The sequence below is a fragment of the Haemorhous mexicanus genome, chromosome 1 (assembly GCF_027477595.1).
Source record: "Haemorhous mexicanus isolate bHaeMex1 chromosome 1, bHaeMex1.pri, whole genome shotgun sequence".
Classification (NCBI taxonomy): Eukaryota; Metazoa; Chordata; class Aves; order Passeriformes; family Fringillidae; genus Haemorhous; species Haemorhous mexicanus.
In genome coordinates, this window is record NC_082341.1 from 111,026,815 (window position 1) to 111,046,250 (window position 19,436).

The following is a 19,436-nucleotide window of genomic DNA, read 5'->3' on the forward strand; positions in this document are numbered from 1 at the left end:
TCAGATCTGTGACATATCTTATGTTGCAAATACACAGTTCATGCTGCTGAATTTCCATGGCAAGGTTGGAATGAGATGATCTGTAAGGTCTCTTCTAACCCAAATGATTCTGTGGTCCTGTATGTGTTAAGCTGTGGTTTCAGACTCTCTAAAAACCTGAATTAAAAAGAAAAAAAAAGAAGGTATTACTTATGTGGCAAGATCAAATAAAGATGCATGCAACAGCAGCATTTGCTGTTACTCTTCTACATCTCAAATTAAATGTAGCACCATATTAATGGATGTTCCTTTGACCAAATCACTTGTAACTATTACAGTCTGGGCTGTCATTTTATGGGGATGAGTTACGCTGGGCAGTATAAGGCAATGTACCCCCAGCAGCTGTGTCTGGGGAAGCAGCAGACACCTCCATCTCAACCCCCTATGCACACGTGAGCTTTCTCAGTCCTTTTTGACTGAGCACCTGTTTAGCTCCTTAAAAAGAAGCAATAGTTTACTTATCCCTATTAAAGCTTTACAGATAATTCCCTCAACAATTCTCACTGGAGTTTTTATCTTCTTGTTTCATTAGAAATTTTGAGAAGTTGCAAATGGGCATCTGGGTAAAAAAAGCCCAAAATCTTTTTATGAGCTTCCTGCTAAGCTGAAAATACTGCAGACCAACAAATACCAAAGCTTGCCTGTTACAAAATTTTTTATTGGTGATGCTTTACTAATAATGTACAAATAGCATAGTGATGGCATAAGTTCAGTGTTTCAATTAAGAGTTTTAAGCATTTCATCGGTAATCTTTGCAGCTCCTCAGACAGCCATGTAATAATCTGTTACAGCTGAATACCCTGAAGATGATAGTTTGAAAAGTTTTCTTTAGGTGTTTTTGTTATCAGGGTCACTAATAGATTTGCTGATTTCTTGATCTATGCAGTACAACTACAGTGAAAGCAGTCTGTGGTTTGTTTAATATATACAAGATAAAAACAAGTTTTCACATCTATGTTGTGGTCTTCAAAACAGAGCAATACAACCCAGCTTCTTCTGTAATACTTCATGGGGAAGAGTGAATCATGAATTACTGTGTAATTGGCAACATTATTTCTCTAATGTGACTTTTTATGATGTATGCCTGTTCCAGTGAGTGCTGCTCTGAATGGTAGCCACTTAGCTGTCAAAATTTTGGCAGTAGCTCTAGAAAATCCTGTAAAAATTGAAAGAAACTACCTCTCATCTAATGAGGAGGAGGATGCAGCCACTGAGCTGAATTTACCATTGTAGCATAATAATATCTTGCAGAATTTTAGGGTGTCATTCCATGAAACAGTCCTTCTAGCTGCTGTCCCATAATATAGGATGGTCTGAAAGAGAGATATAGTCTTTTGCTGAATAAAAACAAACTACTGAGTAGTGGTTCCTGAGCCTTTGATGATTTACTGTGAACAGTAAGATAAAAATCTATTCCATACAGATGCCATTTATTGGTTTTGGTGGTCCTCCTGTTTTTCCAGCAAGACCAATGCATTTTAAACACATTCAGAAATGTAGCAGGCATTTCATTTCTCTGAAAGCAGGATACCTCCAAATATTTTTCATTCAAACTTCAGATAAAAAATTTTCTGCTGTAAGACTGCAAGACTGCAAACTAAAGATTTGAAAGAGGTTCTGGTAAGGATAACACTCACACAAGTATTAAGATGAGTGATTTTTCCTCACAGCATACAAAATGCTGAGTCGGTTTCTTATTTTTGTTTCAAAGATGAGGTGTATTAAAGAAATGTCAGTCGTATTTCTGAAGTATGTTTGCGTACTGAGGAATCTGCTGAAGCGTGTCAATGTGCTTTACATTTTATTTATCTGTAGAATTGGCCATTTTCTTATTCCTTACTGAAGAAAAGGTTATAAAATATCATTGAGTTGGTTAGTTTCTTGTTTAGTGACTAGAGCTACTTTGGGGACATGCTGTCATTAGTGTTGATGCTCTTCCGCAGTGTTCCTCAAATTGTAGTTTCAGTTTTAAGAAAAATTTCTTGTTGGTTTTTTTTGTTTGTTTGTTTTGTTAGGTTATTGTTGCCCCACCTTTTCCTGATTGCTCACAGTCATATTGCTTCTGTCAGTCATAGGGAACTTTCAGGAATTTTTTGTTGTGTTTTTTAGACTATCCACAGTAGATAAGAGCTTTATGGGGTCTTTAGAAGCACTGAGCCTGGCAGGTGAAGATAAAGAGCTTACATGACATGATGCCCTGTGGGAAGCCACCATAGAAGGCTTGTTGTGCTGTTGCTACTGTGTGCTTTGTATCAGCCCAGCATTCTGAAGAGCTGGTATAGTGGTGTGCCCAGATAACAAGCAAACCATAGTGCTCCAGATGTGTTCCCCTAAAGCAGCTAAACACAGTTCTGATGGTGCCAAGATTTGAAGATACAGCATCATTGCATTACAAAATAGACTGTGTTTATCAGGGCAACTGATACTGGTTAATTTTGCCTCATTTCATAAAGCTTTGGTAACTTGAGTTTTACTAAATTATATCATTAATTTTGAAAAATCGTGCATAAGTGAATCTCTTAAGGAATTAATGTTGCCATTGTTTGGTTTTTTTCTGAAGTATTCTAGTCTTCCTAGCATGTGAGAGAGCTGTAGAAGGTGTTATGAATAGAAACTGAGCAATGGTTCACAATGAGCAATGTACAGTCTGTTAAGTGTTGTTGTCTTATATTGCTGTGTTATAAGCGATTTGGACTGTGAGGAAGTGAGAAGCAATCTGCCAGGAAAATAAAAAATCCTAAGAGGCTGAGAATGGCTTCTGTCCACTCTGAGGAGGACAAACATCCAGAGCAGCCTGGCTATGGATGCTCCACATAGCAGTTGGTTTCCTGTGGGTTTGTATGACCTTGAGGCTTGAAAATGCTGTTGGTTAGTTTAGACACTCTGATTCTGGGGACAAAAAAGTGCCCCTTAATACGCCATTCTGGCAGCTGCAGCATGAGTGTGAAACCAGAGGTTTGTGTTGTGCACTCAGTAGTAGGAGAGCATGGAGATGCTCTTTAAGCAGAGTCTTTTATGGGAGCATCTGAGCAGAGTGTAGGAAGGAGTGCACTTCCTTACTGGTACACTAGTCTACCTCACAGACTTCTCTGCTTTCAAGGAGGGCTTATTACGGTGAGCTGTGCCCAGACATAACTTTTAGGGTTTTTAATAGGAAACTCATTGGTTTGTTCTAAAAGAGAGCTTAGGAGTGAATACCACTTCACCTTAGTGTGGATGTTCAAGGCAACCTATGATTGGAATGAACTGGGAGCTCAGTTATTACTTGACAGGGCAGTCATTCATAACTTATGAGGATATTTTTAAGTAAAAGCTGAGAGATTCAATTTATGAGGCTTTTTCCTGTGGATTATTGGGATCCCACATTTTTGATACCAGAACTCTTGAAGAACTCTTTAATTTAGATACATTGTCTGCCTTGCAAGGCACTGTGTGACTGAGTGGTTCCATTTGCATTAGCAAGGATTACTTGGATTTTAAAAGTTTGAATTTTGTGTAGAAGCCCTGTTTCTCCTGTAGATATCATGTTCCTTAAACAGTAGGGAAACATCAGATGACAGAAGAGGTTTCTTGGCACAGGATTGTAGCAGTTTCTGGTTTTGTGTTGTCTTTAAGGAACTGTCATAAGGGAGCTACATATGCTGTTTATAAAGATAAGACAATAAGTGGTTTAAGTTTGGTAACTTATGTATTCCAAAAGCTAAGTGAAGACATGTAAGCTTAAGAAAACCATGTTTCTCCGAGAATACAAGATTGAGCAATTTGTTTATCTAGTGTTGTGTTGTTAATACCGTTAACTGAAGGTTAACTTTGGACTTCATGGATTTTAGTGTGTTTTAATACTTGTAGTAATCAAGTTGCTTTTCCCCACCCTACTCCCTGACTACCAGACACTGCCATGGTATGTTATAGTCAACCATTATATGTTAAGAAAATATCCCATTAGTTCTCATTTAACACTTTCAGCATTTATTTTGTCTGTGCTTAAGAGATCTTCCTCCATTTTCTTTCTCAGAAACTGAGTTTTAACTGTTACATTGCATCAGTTTATAAAGTGACGATTTTAAAGACATCTAATGTAGTGGAACTTGGTCATTAAATACTTAAGTAAAGGACAGTATAAAGATTTTGAGGGAGAAAATTCTTTTGTCTACATTTCAGAGTTTGTTTAAATGCTTCTTTAATGTAATTTTTACTGCTAGATAGCATTCTTCTGAAAAACAAACCTGATCCTCACACTGTTCCAGGCATTGTATGGTTTGTTTGTGTGCTTTAATGAGAAGGAAGTAAACATGAAATTATTCTGTTTTGGAACTGTTGGTATAGCTTTTCACCCACTCTCTCTGTTTGAAAAAAGATTAAAATTATTTTAGCCACTACTACTTAGTTCTGAGAATTAATGTTGTTCTACTGTTGTCATTCAGCATATGTTGTAGGGGTGTTTATGCCATCTCCACTTATTTTTTTCAGCGCAATGCGCGTGTTGTTGTCCAAGTTACCACGACCGTGGATTGTTGATGAGAAAAAAGATGATGGTTACACAGCCTTACATCTGGCAGCTCTTAATAACCATGTGGAAGTGGCTGAACTTTTGGTGCATCAGGTAGGACTTTTCTCAGGAGGATTTAAATGTCATGCTTTGGTTAACCATCTGATGTGAAAATAGTTGGCTGCTTTACGCCTGCAGTCGCAATGCAGAAACAGTGGAGGAGGGAAGGACGTGTTGAGCTCTAAAGGTCAAATTTGCCTTTGAGGTTGTTACAATAGCCTAATGGTGCAGGGGGACTGAAAAATTGGATACCTAGTTTCATTCAACAGATCAACATCTGTACAGAGAATAATTGGAGTATTTAATCATTTCTGTTCTCAAATTCCCTAACTAGGAATTGTATTCAGGGTCATAGTCAGTGTCCTAATGGACTGCCTTGCCTCTAGATGAGTTGCTGGGGTGATAATGCTCTAATGTTTTGAATATCTTGCAGGGCAATGCTAACCTGGATATCCAGAATGTTAACCAGCAAACTGCTCTTCATCTTGCTGTTGAACGACAGCATACACAAATTGTTAGGGTAAGTATCTTATTTGCAGTAAGCCATATGGTTAATGGCATTTGACTAAAGCTGATGGTAGCTGTTAAAATATGAATACTTCATGAACATTCAAAAAATTATTTGACAACATATAGTCACTGCGTGTTTGTTTGATTGGATTTTGTTTCATTCAGAAGCCTGCCAACTTGCACAGAAGGTCAGTCAGCAATATGAACGCCACTTGAAGCATGCTAAATTTTTGTACATGTGCATTATGGTTTCGTCTGTGTGGTTGCTAATTCCAGCATCCCTTCCTGTTTAGTAAGGAAGAATGTGTTCGGCTGTTACTTGTCTGAATCTTGTGGTGCTGTAATGGGATCTTCAAATAGCATTTCTGATGCCTCCTGCTGTATGAGTAATTGTTCTTGCTCATAGCTTTTGCAAATTGTAACACAAAACATCTTTTATGACCAAAACTCCTTTTCAGTCTCTTGACATTCCCTGCTCTTAGCTTGAGAGACCTATAAGCAGTGAACAGTAGTACCTCACTGGTGAAAGGATGCTATCCTGGTTTTCTGGCCTGCGTGCAAACTGTCATACAGCACCTTTCTGACTGTTTGCCTTGCTGCTGGGGGCTTTTGAGGCTCAGAGAGAGCACTCACTGCTCTCAGAGTGAATGCATCAACCCGGCCTTGGCCTTTGACGTAATTTTTTTCTTTATAGAGTCATCTTGTACGGAAAACTGTCTCTTATTCAGGCCTTCACAGAATTGTTCCCCCTATGCAGACCTGCATTCTGTTAAGTGTTATTTAACCATAAGGTTTCTCCCTCTCTGAGGGCTGATGGGTGTGATCCCGTTACAGTGAAACATGTGATATGGCCCTATATCTGGAACTGCTTGCTACCAGAAGAATGGTTTCCTAGAGTCAGTGCCACTTGCATCCTGCAAGCTATTTGGCAGCTGTGTTTGGTGAACTCTTGTGCCCTTCTGGAATTCACAGAGTTACCTGAGAATACAATATTAATGTAGCAGATGAGCAGGAAGGTAGGCATGTGGAAGAACTAGCATGTGTGTTTCACTGACATGCTTATATCTGAGAATGTTTAAGTGAATGACCCTGTAGAGTATCCGTTTTTCAGAACTGGATTAACTTTAAGAAGTCCTAAAATAGCTCATGTAGCCATGCAAAGAACATGTTGGCTCCATATTCCAAAACTAATTCCTATTGGATACTTTCCAGGGCTGGGTTTGTACCCTTAGGCATTTGTGGAATAGTGGTCAAAGGTAGCATGGTTCTTTTAAAAGTCCTACTGACATGACAAAGGGCAGTGGTTTGGTTTTGGGTTTTTAAATTATTTTTTTTAAACTTCTGCAAAGACTCTGAAATTCTGTGGTAGTCAAGGATTCCAGGAGAAACTCAAAGGAGTAAAGAGCTAGTGGCAGACACAAGATATGAATATGAGAAAAGAAATTGGTCCAGAGTAAATCCATTTAGAGAGTGTAAGAAGTTGAGACTAGACTGTGTCAAGTATTAGCTGGTTTTCTTGGTTTCGCTTGTGGAAGAGAAGGTTGGGGAAAATGATAAGCTACAAATAATTGCAGGCAGATACTTCCTTGAAAATTAGGCTTTGAATTCCTTTTAGCCTGTTCAGAAGTTTGAGGTTCTTTGGTACTGAGAAACTGAAACTTCTTGCAAGCATGTGGGTTCCAAAGAGGGAGATCCCTCTTTGTATATTCCTGCTGGATTATGCCTTTTGTCTCTACTGCTAATCCAAATTTTGCAGAGTAGCAGAAGCTCAAAAACTGAAGTTAAAACCTCAGCTGCTGCCTACAGGCTTCTGAATGGCAACAGTGATGGGTTTAATTTTTAGGGGTAGCTGTATTTTTATGTCAGGATGTGTTGCTTTGTTTTGTTCAACAGTGTATTTAAGAAAGTTCTGTTGGGTTGAATTATGGAAGGGCTGTATGCAAAGGCCATAGGAATAGGAGGGCCTGTGCAGCCTTGTGCTTGTTTTGTGTCATGTGAATAGGAACGGGTGTCTAAAATTAGCCTTAGAGACAAGTCTTACAGTTCATTGCTTTCCAAAGTGTTCTGAGAGAGTTTTTAATAGTGTCATTGGTTTTTATGTCTTCTCCTGAATTAGGGTTAACCAAAGTACATGCTTAACTATTTTGCTAATGTGAGGACTCTGTAAAATAAGTTGTAAAGTTTAGTATGGTGTGAAAGTGATGATTTTTGAGGTCATTGAAACCTAATAGTAAAGAATATATACCTATCTCAAGTATTGTACATATTGCTGTAATAAATTACATTGTTTGTTGGCTGTCTTATAAGATTTAAAGTCTAAGGAAGTAGAAAGGATCCTCTTAGATTATGTCTTTTGTAGCATTCAGAGCACAGGCAAGCAGTAGCCATCTGCTGAAATAAGCTTGATATTTGAGACAGATAAATGCTTTGGTTGAGGGCTGAGCTCCAGGAAAGGAAAATAAATTTAAATTAATTCAATAATTTGGGTTCTCTCTCTTTTCAGCTCTTAGTCCGTGCAGGTGCTAAATTGGATATTCAGGATAAAGATGGGGACACTCCCCTGCATGAAGCCCTGAGACACCACACCCTGTCACAGCTCCGCCAACTCCAAGACATGCAAGATGTGGGCAAGGTAGATACTGCTTGGGAGCCATCAAAGAACACAGTAAATAAACCACATTTATTTATTCTTTTTTTCCCCCTGTATATTTGTCTCTTTGTCTGCTTCTGTACTGTTGGGCTGGGTTTTGGCAGCGTAAGTTTATGGAGATATTCTGCATTAAACTGCGGTGTAGGCAGAAATCATATTGTTCTGTGTGGCTTTTCACATGAAGTCATTACCTTTTTTGAAGAAAGAGGGTTGTGTAGCTCAAAAATATTTCTACAAATTTATCTTCTGTAGTGAACATGTATGGCTGCCAAAAAATCAAAGTAACTTTTTTGGAAAGAGAATTCAACAGTATTACAGTACAGAATAAGACTGAAATAGTTTTCTGTGATGCAGTGTCTTGCATGTCTTTATAACTTCAGTTGCTTAGTTGCTTCTCTAACTTTCTGAAAGTATGTGCTGTTAGAACAAGGCAATCCTAATTTTGTATGTTTATTGTGATGTATATTTTTGACAGAGTTCACTTCAGAAATTGTGCTGTAGTAAGGCAATAGTCAAGAAGCCTCCAGGTAATAAAAGTCAAAATGTTTTACTGAAAATATAAGCTCTCACACCCAAAAAGCTGTGTGAACCCCATATATAGAGGTGAAGTTTGTAGTTTACCTGAGAGACAAAGGAGAAATAAAATTATGGAGCAATTCCGATTGAGAAAAAGAGACAGTTTTTTTCTTCAGATGTTAAAGATGCAAAACATAATGGTGTATCAGAGCTGCTGAACCATTAGTTATTAGTAAAATGTTTTTTCTGATTTTAACTAAGGGTTAAAATTAGAAATTTTTTTATTGTTGCTTGTGCATTTCTTTAAGAAAAAACAGACACACCAACTTTATGAAAAGTCTTTGTTCAAAACAATAATTCCACTGTACAAATTTTTTTTTCAATTTGGTTACTGAATCTCACTGAAATACACTGGAATAAGCCTTGAAAGAGATTTGAAATATGACTAACGTGTAAGAAAATGTGTGTGTCCTTTTAAATGAGACAAGAAGAGTGGTGACAGCTCAGTTGTTTCTGTGATCTGCAATGGACTCTATGAGAGCTGTCTAGAATACTTTGTGTTCATGTGTTTAACTGTGATATGAATGAAAGGGATTTTTTTTTTATCAGATTTGGCATTTCATAAATTGGTTTCTCTGCCCAGTCTTATTAATGACTTCCACAATTAAACTGGAGCTGTGCATTGACTTCTGAGCATTTTAACAAAGTGGGGTTTTTTTCCATCACCTTTTAAACTTCTCTTGGGGGTGGGGGGGTTATATTATTCTTGGTTTAAAACAAAAGTGTAATTTTTTTACGTTTCTTTTGAAGTAATAAGACAAAGAGCAGGCAAAAGATATGAGAAACAAAAAAAATCCCTCATCATTGTGTCTCTGATCACCTAAAAATGTTTTAAAGTTTTAAAAAAATCATGATCAACCAATACCTCCTCTCCTTTATTAGCGTGATCAAAGTACTGGTCATTTCTTTGCACTTTGTTTAGCTGCAGAGAAAATTTTTGCCAAACTAACAAATTTGAGAGGTTTCAGTGGTGTGGAGAAGATAAGATAAGTTCTGGCAGAGAAGAGATGAAAACTTGCTTGTTTTTATTTTTTGTGAAATGTAAAAGATGAAGTAAATATATCTGAAAACGCTTTAAGATGATCAGCAAATCAAATTATCTGAAAACGTTTTGTGAAAAACAGGAAATGAGAACAATACCTGTACCTATCTACCTTTATTTAAATGATAGTAAGGTAAAAATTATATTAACTAGATTTACCATTAAACAGTTTTAAATACTAAGCTGCCCTTGGCCCAAAAATGAGTATCAACAAAGACAGAATTGAAGCTGTGAAGCAGGCATCTGGACCTTTAAAGCTATCCAAGGACACATTGGTAATTTGTCTTGTTGCAAATTGCAAATACAGGTGGTGGACAATAGATGATAAATAGGATTAATAATTTTGCCTGGGAATCAGTAGGGTTTTCTTTTTGGAAATGTGATGACTTAAATTGAGGGTTTGTTTTGAGAGATTTTTTATTCTTCTTCATTAATTCCTTTAAAGGTTGGAAAACGTGTCAGATTTCATTATGCTATGTGATAGCAACATATCTCTGCAAATTTTAGTTTTTAGAGCTTACTTTTGCTTGGCTAAATTTTAATTAATTTTGGACTGCTGTCTTGGAGATTCCAACCTACTGAGGCCTGTAGGGTGCTTCTTTGTAGCACATACATGCATAATAGAAATAATTATTTCTATTTTTGTTTCAGTTGAACAAACTGAAAAGAAAAATCTCACTTGCAGGATTTTAGGGTTTTTCATACTTGATCAAGTTGGTTAGACAGCAACTCATTGAAATTACATGATTTCTTACTTTTTACTTTGACCACTGTTTAAAATATGAAACAATCTTTTTACTGATTGTCATTCACTTAATTCGTAAATGGAACTAAATTGAATGAATTTTTTGACTTTTTTTTTTTTCAGTAGTTCCTTCTGAATGCCAGTATTATGCCTGTTAGAGCAGGCTCCCCAGGGAAGTGGTCACAGCACCAAGCCTGCCAGAGTTCAAGAAGCTTTTGGACACAATGATCTCAGGGGCCTGGTGCAAATCTTGGGGCTGTCCTGTGCAGAGGCAGGAGCTTGATGATCCTTGTGAATTCCTTCCAACTCAGGATATTTCGTGTTATACATAAAACAATTTTTGTCAGATTTCTTCAGCTGATTTTTTGATAGACTGTTTAAAATGCATGTAGTGAACAGTCTTGATAGAGTACACAAAGCCCTACTTATTTTAGGTACCCTTCTGAAAAACATTTCTGTGCTCAAGTGCTATGAGCAGTAAACCCCATTTCTTTAAATAATTTTTAAGTTTTCCATCCAGCATATTGTGACTGTGCAGCTGGGAGGAGGAGAAATTTTCTCAAGTATAGTCTCCACCACCACAAAAAAGTCATTTGAATTGCTTAATTACAAATGCACTGTTCTGGCCTAGAGTACGTTTTATCCTAAATAACTGTATTATTCCCAGGGTCATTTTGTGTAATTTATTTTAATATACAAGTGTCTTTAAGGTGTATTTCTGACTCTTAAAATGCTTTTAAGTGGTGCCACTGCCTAAATCCTAACTTAAAAGAATGGAACTAATGCAAAGTGTTTACTGCTTCAAAGTTACAGTTACTTAGATGATATTTATACAGTTTTTGTGGATTGCACTGAGACTTTTCCCTCACTGGTGAATGGCTGGGTTTGCCTGTGTTGATGCATTTCAGGGCTAGCCCCCTCCAGAGGTATGCTGCAGCCTTTCTGGGCACTGAGAAACAATGGAGAGTATTTTGTGCATGGGTTGTTTTGTGGTGTTCTCATTCTTTGTGTCTGAAAAATTGCAGGCTTCCTGAGAAATGTCATAGCATGCAACATTGTTCTGGTGTTTTCAACTTGTACAGCATGCAGAGGCATTTTAGGACCTGGGATTTTTGTGACTAATGTAGATGACTGTTCCACAGTGACTCTGCCAACCTTAGAGCAAATCAGTTTCACTGGGTGTTGTGCTGCCTTGGCTGGATTAGTAATATGGTCCAAAGTACCAGCACTGAAGCTGGATCACATCTCTGCTTTGCTTCAGCTAGTGCTGCAATTGAAGTGCAGAAAAATGGTCTCAATTGATAAATGAAAATTTTCTGTTATCTGAACACCACAAAACAATTTGTTTCCATTAACTTACTGATTTTCCTGGTATAAAGCCTTTGGAGCTGTACTGTTCTTACCTAATCATGAGAAAGAATGCAGGAGGAGTATCTGAATTCATAAAGCAACCTTCAAGAGTCTTGTAGCCGCAGTGACATATATTGATATAAGAACTTCTAATTAAAAAAAACCATACAGACTGAGGTTTAAAAAAAATGCTTCCCTAAACCACTGGGTTTCCTTGAGTTGGAGCTGCCCTGGCTTTGCCGAAGCTCTTCCTTTGAATACAGTGTAGTGTAGTTTGCTGAGGGATTCTTAGTGATGCCAGCAGTTCTGTAGTCTATGTTATACTTAAAGGATTTCATCTGATTGAGCTTTAAAAGAAAAACATGTTGGGAGCCCAGAATGATTTGGGGAATCCACTCCTTGCTGGGCTGTGGTAGTGAGCCTTCGTAGTGTTTCTAGCTGATCCTGTGAAGCAGTTGCACAAGGATACAGTAACAGCTGTAAAAGGGCAGAGTAGCATTATGTGATTAGATAGGGAGAGTGTGTGGGTTTTAATCCATCCAGGCTGAGAAAGACTGAAATTCAATTACTTTCTTGGGCAGATACTTTTCTTACTGGTCTAAAAGTAGATGTGCATTCATTTCTCTGCTCAACTGTGATTTCAGTCCAAGCGCAGTGGTAGCATTTTGTCTGAACTGAGCAATTTGAGTATATACTGAAGTGTGTTCTGAGTATACCCACTGGAACTTTGCCCTTTACAGTGCTTACATAGAAGGACAGCCACTTCACACGTGAGTATAGGTGTACAGGAGATTGAGTGCTTCAGTAGAACTATTTCTTGCTGAATTTTAGTTCCTTAAAGGAAAGCTGAATATAGCTGACTCAGAATGAAGCAATTGTTTTGATTTTAGTTCTAGAGCCGTTTCCTTTGGCTTGCACATTTACGTATATATGTGCATGTGTGCATGTCAAGTTGCTTTCCTTTAGCCAGACGATTCTTAACTGTTTAGAGAGTCTTTCTTGCTTACATATTTGTTTTCTTTCAGTTAATAATGGGACTTGGCACTCAAGGAGCGGAGAAGAAGAGTGCTGCATCTATTGCCTGCTTCCTGGCAGCCAACGGGGCTGACCTCGGCATTCGTAACAAGAAGGGTCAGTCCCCTCTCGATCTCTGCCCTGATCCAAGTCTCTGCAAAGCACTGGCTAAATGTCACAAAGAAAAAGTCAGGTTTGTATATTCATAAAATACACAGTTTCCAAATGTCTGCTTTCCACAGATTCACTGACTTTTTTGAGATGTTGAACCTTTAATTAAAACATACAAATTTAGGGGTTTGGTGGGGGTTTTTGTGTGTGGTTTTTTTTTTTTTTTTTTTTTTTTTTTTTTTACTTCTTTAGGTTTTTATGGTACACTGAATGCTATTCACAAATACATTATTTGAAACTTATCCGAGTCTTAGAGGACTTTCATGCATATTACTATGGGAAAGGGGAGAATGGGAAGGTGACAATCTTCAGGAGGGGAATTGGTAGAACTTCACAAGGCAGTCGGGGGGAATTCCCTGGAAGAATAACTAAGCATTGCAAACAGATTAGCCTGGAAAGTGAAATCTCTGTCCATACGACTTTTAATGACTGAAATGGGCAAAGCCTGGTATAAACTGATACGAATTCACTGTTGTTGCTGCTTTGAGAAGGTCACCTGCTGAGTACCTGTTAATCTGAACAACTGTATGATTCTGTGAAAAGAGAACGAGGCAGTAGGTCTGATGTCTTTAGGAATCGCAGTTTCAGTGAAATACCAGGTTATCAGGTCCATGCGGTATCAGAGGATTCACCTTGTCCTAGTTACGTTCCACCCGTTGCCGCAAATGATTCTTATCTTTAGTTCCTGTATGGAAATCAGAACTGTACTCTTAAAATGTGTCAAAGAGAGGTTGTTTTTATTGATGTTGCCCTGGTAAAGAGTAAGGCGCTTATTTCCTTTCGGAGTCTGTGTGTGTCCTTCCGTGCGTCCCGGCCCCATCCCGTGGCGGGAGTTGGGCACGCGCGCCCTCTGCGGGCCAGCGCGGCGCGGAGCTCCGGCCCCGAGTGCGGCCCTGCCGGGCGTGGGGATGGATGGGCGAGGCCCAGGGGCTGCGTCTGCCCACCACAGGACACGTCTCTGTTAGTAAAGCAAGCTCTTAGGACGAGAGGAAGGGACATTTACGTTCACAACACGATATCCTCACTTGTGTGTCCTGTTTCTGTACAATGACTTATCCGAGTGTGTAACCTTGCACTGCAGTGTCAGCTGTACTTCTTGGAAAAGGCAGTTCAGATCACTGTATGGTCGTGCATTGATGCCTGAGTGCATAGGCCTATATAAGCAGCCAGTTGATGTACATTTTAAATTGAGGGGGGTTTTTTAATTATTAAAAGTTTGACTGCAAGGTTTCTTTGTAGTGGCCAGGTTGGTTCCCGAAGTCCGTCTATGATCAACAATGATTCTGAAACCTTAGAGGAATGCATGGTGTGTTCAGACATGAAGAGAGACACTCTGTTTGGCCCGTGTGGCCACATTGCCACGTGTTCTTTGTGCTCACCGCGGGTGAAAAAATGCCTCATCTGTAAAGAACAAGTTCAGTCTAGGACAAAGGTAAAAACCTCTGAAATTTACTGGTTCTCTTTCTTTTATAATGGAAAAGTAAAAAAAAAAAAAAAAGTAAAAAAGAGGTCAAAGAAATATACATCTTCTTTTATGTGGTATTATGCCTTAACCGTGCCTCACTGGATGGAATTAATTTTGCATCAAAATGATATCTTGCTCTTTTCTGTTTGCCTGTCATACCTACCTCTCCCTGCCTTGCAATGTCTTCATTGTTCAGGTGCTAATAAAGTCACCTGAGAATGCTTTATTGAAATAGACTATTTCCTCCCTGTTAGGCTATCTTTTCTTCATGTTAAGATAAATTGCTGCTTTTTCTGAAGTATAATTTCCCTCAGTAATATTGGGTTCTTCTATTCCTTAGGCTGCTTGAAAGATGATTTGCCTGTAAACTGAGTTAATATGTGCTTGTTTCTGTAGTTAATAATTACTTTCAGCTTTCACCTTCTTTTTCTTTGGAAGCATGAGTTTCATTACACTTTTTCCTTCAGAGAATCAACCAGTCATGCCCTGTTTTGGAGACCAAGGTTTCTCAAATGGTTACTCACAAGTAGTTTTGACTCTATGGGTATCTCCTCATTGCTTTTCTGTTTGAGTATTATTTTATTCCTTGTAATCACCAAGTGTTGTCCTGGTTTTTTTTAGTTGTTAAAAAAAGAAATAATGTTCTGCACTTGGATTTAGGGTCTTTTTTGTTTGATTGGTTTCTTTTTGGAAACCCAACTGTTAGTTTTTTTTGTTTTTCTCTTTTACTTTTTCCAAATATATTTGATTAGTCTGCTTCTGTAGTATGTTTTTTTCCTCCATCTCAGAGTAAGTATAAGAATTGTAAATACAAAGTTGCACTGTTTTTACTACTCACTCTCTTATTCTTCTTATACTATTTGCTGTTTCTGCATTGTGTATGTTCAAAAGCCAAATGTTAAGATAGTGGGAGTTCCTTTTCTCTAGATTTTGCAGTCAGTGAAAGGGTCTGCCACTGGGTGATATGGAGTAGCAAAGTGAGGGTTCTGCCCCTACTCATCCATCTAAAGAAGGTACTCTCTGGAAATCAGCTTTCCCAGGTGAAAGCTAAGCTTTATGGATAGCCTTCCTTTGATTTCTTTTGCTGAATTAGTTTGAGAGATTGGAATATCTGGTCATTACTTCTCTTATACTTTCTGTATAAAAACTTACAGTAGTATCCGTAAGGCTAGGAAATGAATGAATCAGGACAACAGTTCTATCAACTGGAACAGATGGTCCAGGCCAGTATGAATGGAATTGTATGTGATGTCTATGACCATACTGTATATGCCCCATCCCTGGCAGTGTCCAAGGCCAGGTTGGATGGGGCCCTGAGTAACCTCATCTAGTGGAAGGTGTCCCTGCCCACGGCAGGGGTTGGAACTGCAGGATCTCTAAGGTCCTTTCCAACCCAAACCATTTGATGATTCCATGACATATCCAGCTCTCACATAAAAGGACTTGAGAAACCCTAACCCAGAATATTAAAATATTTCTGTAAAAGTACCTCTCAAGTTAAATTTCATAGGATCATAGAATGTTTCAATGGTCCTTTAAAATCAGTAATGTGACTGACATCTGATACTGTGCAATGAGTCGGGACATCTTCAACAAGATCAGGTTGCTCAGAGCCCTGTCCAGCTTGACCTTGAATGTTTCCAGGGGTGGATCATCTACCACTCTGGGTAGCCTGTTCCAGTGTTTCATGACCCTCGTCATAAAAAATTTCTTTCTTATGTCAAATTGGCTTTCTTTTAGTATAAAACTATTACCCCCTCTACTACTGCAACAGGCCCAGCAAAAAAGTTTGTTCCCATCTTTCTTATAAGCCCCCTTTGAGTACAGAAAGACTGTAATAACATCTTCCTGGACACATTCTTCTCCAGCCTGATCAACCCTGATTTAAGTATCCTTGATGGAATAGAGAAGGAGAAAAGAAAAAGAAATACATGGTGTTCTAAATCCTTCTCTGTGCCTGTCATTGTACTGAATGTGTAAAAATTGCCAGCAAATACCTGTTCTTAGAAGTTAGTGTGATAACTCATTTAAATTGCATTTTGAGATGCTGAATGAGTTAAAAACCCTACTAGATGGAGATTCTTGAGGCCCATGTGCCTTGCAAATTAATGTAGAGAGCAGGAGGTGCACTTTGCTCACCTGTGTGGGTGTTGTTCTTTACAGATTGAAGAATGCGTAGTATGTTCAGACAAAAAGGCAGCAGTGCTCTTCCAGCCTTGTGGTCATATGTGTGCCTGTGAGAGTAAGTAACTTTACAAAACCTCTTTTGGAAGTAATTGTGAAACAGAATATTTTTAATCAGAGTGCTAAAAGCATTAGCAAGTGTGTGAGTGTTTGTGTGTGTATGTCGTGTGTCTGTCTCAACAGTGATAATTAGTAATCTGATTTCAGGTTCAATTTACTTGGTAGTCTGGTGTGATCATCAGAATTTTGACATTATTTGTCATGCTGTTAATAATTGGAGGACAAAGGGGAGATTTTCAAATATTTAGAAAGTGTGTGTTCTTGCATCTGAAGTATTTAACTGTGAGTAGGCTTTCTCACATTATAGAAGCTACTGTATATCATTAACACTTTGGTAGTAATTAGAATTAATTTTGTTGGTTTTTTGCAGTTTTTGAAGGCATGCAGATATGCAAAAGGTGTTTTAAAAAAATATTGTCAATTAATACTTAGTATGCTTCATTACTAATCTACAGATTTTCACAAGGGCTGTATTTTACCCCAGAAGTCACATCATTTATCTTTGCAAAGAGCACCAGTTATGGTTCATTTTGATTTATCTTGTGTAATGGTTAAATAGGTAGGTATGCTCCAGAAATTTTTTGGTTTTGAGTAGAAGTGTATGAGAATGCAGCTATCACCTTGTCTCCAGACATTTCAGGGTTTTGTTGAAGGGTTATTTCCCTAGAGAAGAGCAGTCCTTATTGATGAGGATCTACACAAGAGGGAAGGTAATCGTTCCCATGAGTAACTGCTTACTTGGACTTGCTAAAGAAGTCTGGTTTCTTCCTCTGTTCTGGCTGAGGCAGCTGACATCACACCACTGACTATAGTTGGCCTGATCTGGCTTCTTTCACTGTCTGCAGTTGAAAGATGATGAGAGAAGTTTTTTTGAATCGCTTCCCAGTAAAGAAGACAACAAAAAGATTGATTGCTGTGGTGAAGGATTTCAGCAGCACAGTACACGTCATCAAGTCTAAGCTGTAACAAGGACAGCAGAAGGTTTAACAGTTGTAGATTATTTCTTTCCAGATTTTTTTCTGGCCATTTTGTTCAAGCAGGATGAGTGAGTCTTCAATTTTGCGTATTTTGTAGGACCCACTTTCTTGATTCATAGTAACATCTTAGCATTTATGAGACAATAACTTGCCTTTAGTAGAAAAATTACAGCCCCCTTCCTAGGATTATATCAAAAGATGTAGGTTTTACTCTCAAGGAGAAAGAGCTGCATCTCTTTGCCCCTGGAGCATTAGGACAGTTAGTGAGATCCTTTGTTCTAAAGAAAAAGAGAGCCAGCTAGCCAGGACATTCTTGGAAGTTCTGGTCTCAAATGTGTGATTTACCTTTTAACTTCTGAAATTCTTGTGGACTAGACATCCATCTGGAGAAAGAAGAACCTGTTCACTTGAAATATCTTAAAAGGAGATAGAGAATAGATTCCCTTTGAGCACCAAACAGGACATTATTTAGGTGTGATTTGCAGAAAATTATGTGAAGATAGACTCAAGTAGTTCTTTGTATTATAACATCTGTTAAGTCATTGCTGTATAGGTACTCTGAATAAACAAACTCATGGATAGGAAAAAAGAAAAACTAAGTGGGAAGATTCAGAGTTGATTTATTTCTCTGTTCCCTCAGATTGTGCAAGCTTGATGAAGAAATGTGTACAGTGTCGGGCAGTGGTTGAGCGAAGAGTGCCTTTCATAATGTGCTGCGGAGGGAAAGGTACAGAAGATACCAGTGATGATATTTGTGAGTGACTCCAGAGCCCATACTCTTTCAAGTTCCTCCATCAACCTATTCTCATTCTCTTAAATGATCTAAATATTTCTCTCCTTTCTGAAGAAAAGTTTAATGAAAACAGTGCTAACCTAGGTATCCCTTTGCTGTTTGCACTACTTTCTGCATTGGTAGCAGCAAGTGTGGTAACAACACCAGTCATTACACTGGAGAGTTGCTTCTGGCATTCAGAGTAGAATCCAAAACATGAGATGACTTGGCCACTTACTAATGCCCTAAAAAGTAAAAGCTGAAGATTTACTGTGATTGTGCAAGTGAGCAAATAATTTTTTTTTTACCTCTGGTGCTCTGAAGTAATGGTAAGTATTTTGTATCTAGGTACAAGCAACTTTCCTGAGAGAATGTCTAGTTTTACGTCTCCTCCTTTGACTAGTTTTTAAACTTCTTGTGACTTATTTGAGTAATTTCTATGAGTTATTTGTATTTGCTCTGTGTGTGTATATTTGGTACACAGTATTTCAGTTGAGTTTATGAGAATTAGAATATTAGTTCATTCTTGTCATAATGTTTTGAAATATATAAATATAAGAATAGTCATTAAAATCAGGTTTTCAATACTCACACTGGAAATTCAAGACTTGACGATTTTTCTTTGATATAGTAATATTGCCTCCCAGATCAGTCAAATAGGAGAGTATTAATCTGAGCTTATTCAAATTTTGAACAAACTGCTTCTAAGATACTTGGGAAATTTTGAACACCAAATAGAATCATCTCTGTAGATAAAAGTGTCATTTCAGTGTGAAGGAATTTGGCTTTTTTTTTCTTAAACATATGCAAAAAATATTTATGTCAGGAACTTCGCTGACAAATAAGAAATCTGAGAACATTGAGGGACTATAAGCATCATTATTATGGAAATACTTGTCAAAGGAGTGTTGCTGCTAAGCTCAAAGAAATTCTTTGTTGAGCTGCAGTGAGGGTGTAGTGAATTTAATTAGATTATCAAAGATTGTTTACTAACATTTTTTTCAGATAATTGAAAAATTATGTGACACTGGAAATAATTATTCCTGGTTCGTTAGATTGCTGCGTAATCACGTATCTTTATTTTCTTTTAATGTTACAGCAAGTGGAAACATTCCAGTTTTGCAGAAGGACAAAGACAACACTAATGTCAATGCAGATGTACAGAAGCTGCAGCAACAGTTGCAAGACATCAAGGAACAGGTAAAAGTGCTGGATAAAAGTTGTAAGAACCATTAAGTGCAAAAACCACTTGATTGAAAAAGGCAATGCATCCTTTATTATTTAAAGCAAAATGACATATTGAAGTGCCTCAGGTCTTAAACTGTAGTTGGA

The 19,436-nt window shown here is 37.9% G+C and overlaps 1 protein-coding gene across 4 annotated transcripts in view; it reads left to right on the top strand.

The window, feature by feature from the left end:
• Window positions 1-19,436, top strand: part of MIB1 (MIB E3 ubiquitin protein ligase 1) — a 77,982-nt gene that overhangs the window by 47,666 nt on the left and 10,880 nt on the right. For 2 of the 4 annotated variants that reach the window (XM_059859127.1, XM_059859149.1), the window contains 8 exons: window positions 4,510-4,642; window positions 5,022-5,108; window positions 7,602-7,763; window positions 12,487-12,668; window positions 13,886-14,078; window positions 16,275-16,353; window positions 17,973-18,086; window positions 19,204-19,304. In XM_059859127.1, the coding sequence (XP_059715110.1) occupies window positions 4,510-4,642; window positions 5,022-5,108; window positions 7,602-7,763; window positions 12,487-12,668; window positions 13,886-14,078; window positions 16,275-16,353; window positions 17,973-18,086; window positions 19,204-19,304 (1,051 nt within the window). The remainder of the gene's footprint in view (window positions 1-4,509; window positions 4,643-5,021; window positions 5,109-7,601; window positions 7,764-12,486; window positions 12,669-13,885; window positions 14,079-16,274; window positions 16,354-17,972; window positions 18,087-19,203; window positions 19,305-19,436) is intronic. The other 2 variants (XM_059859133.1, XM_059859140.1) reach the window with 2 other exon arrangements.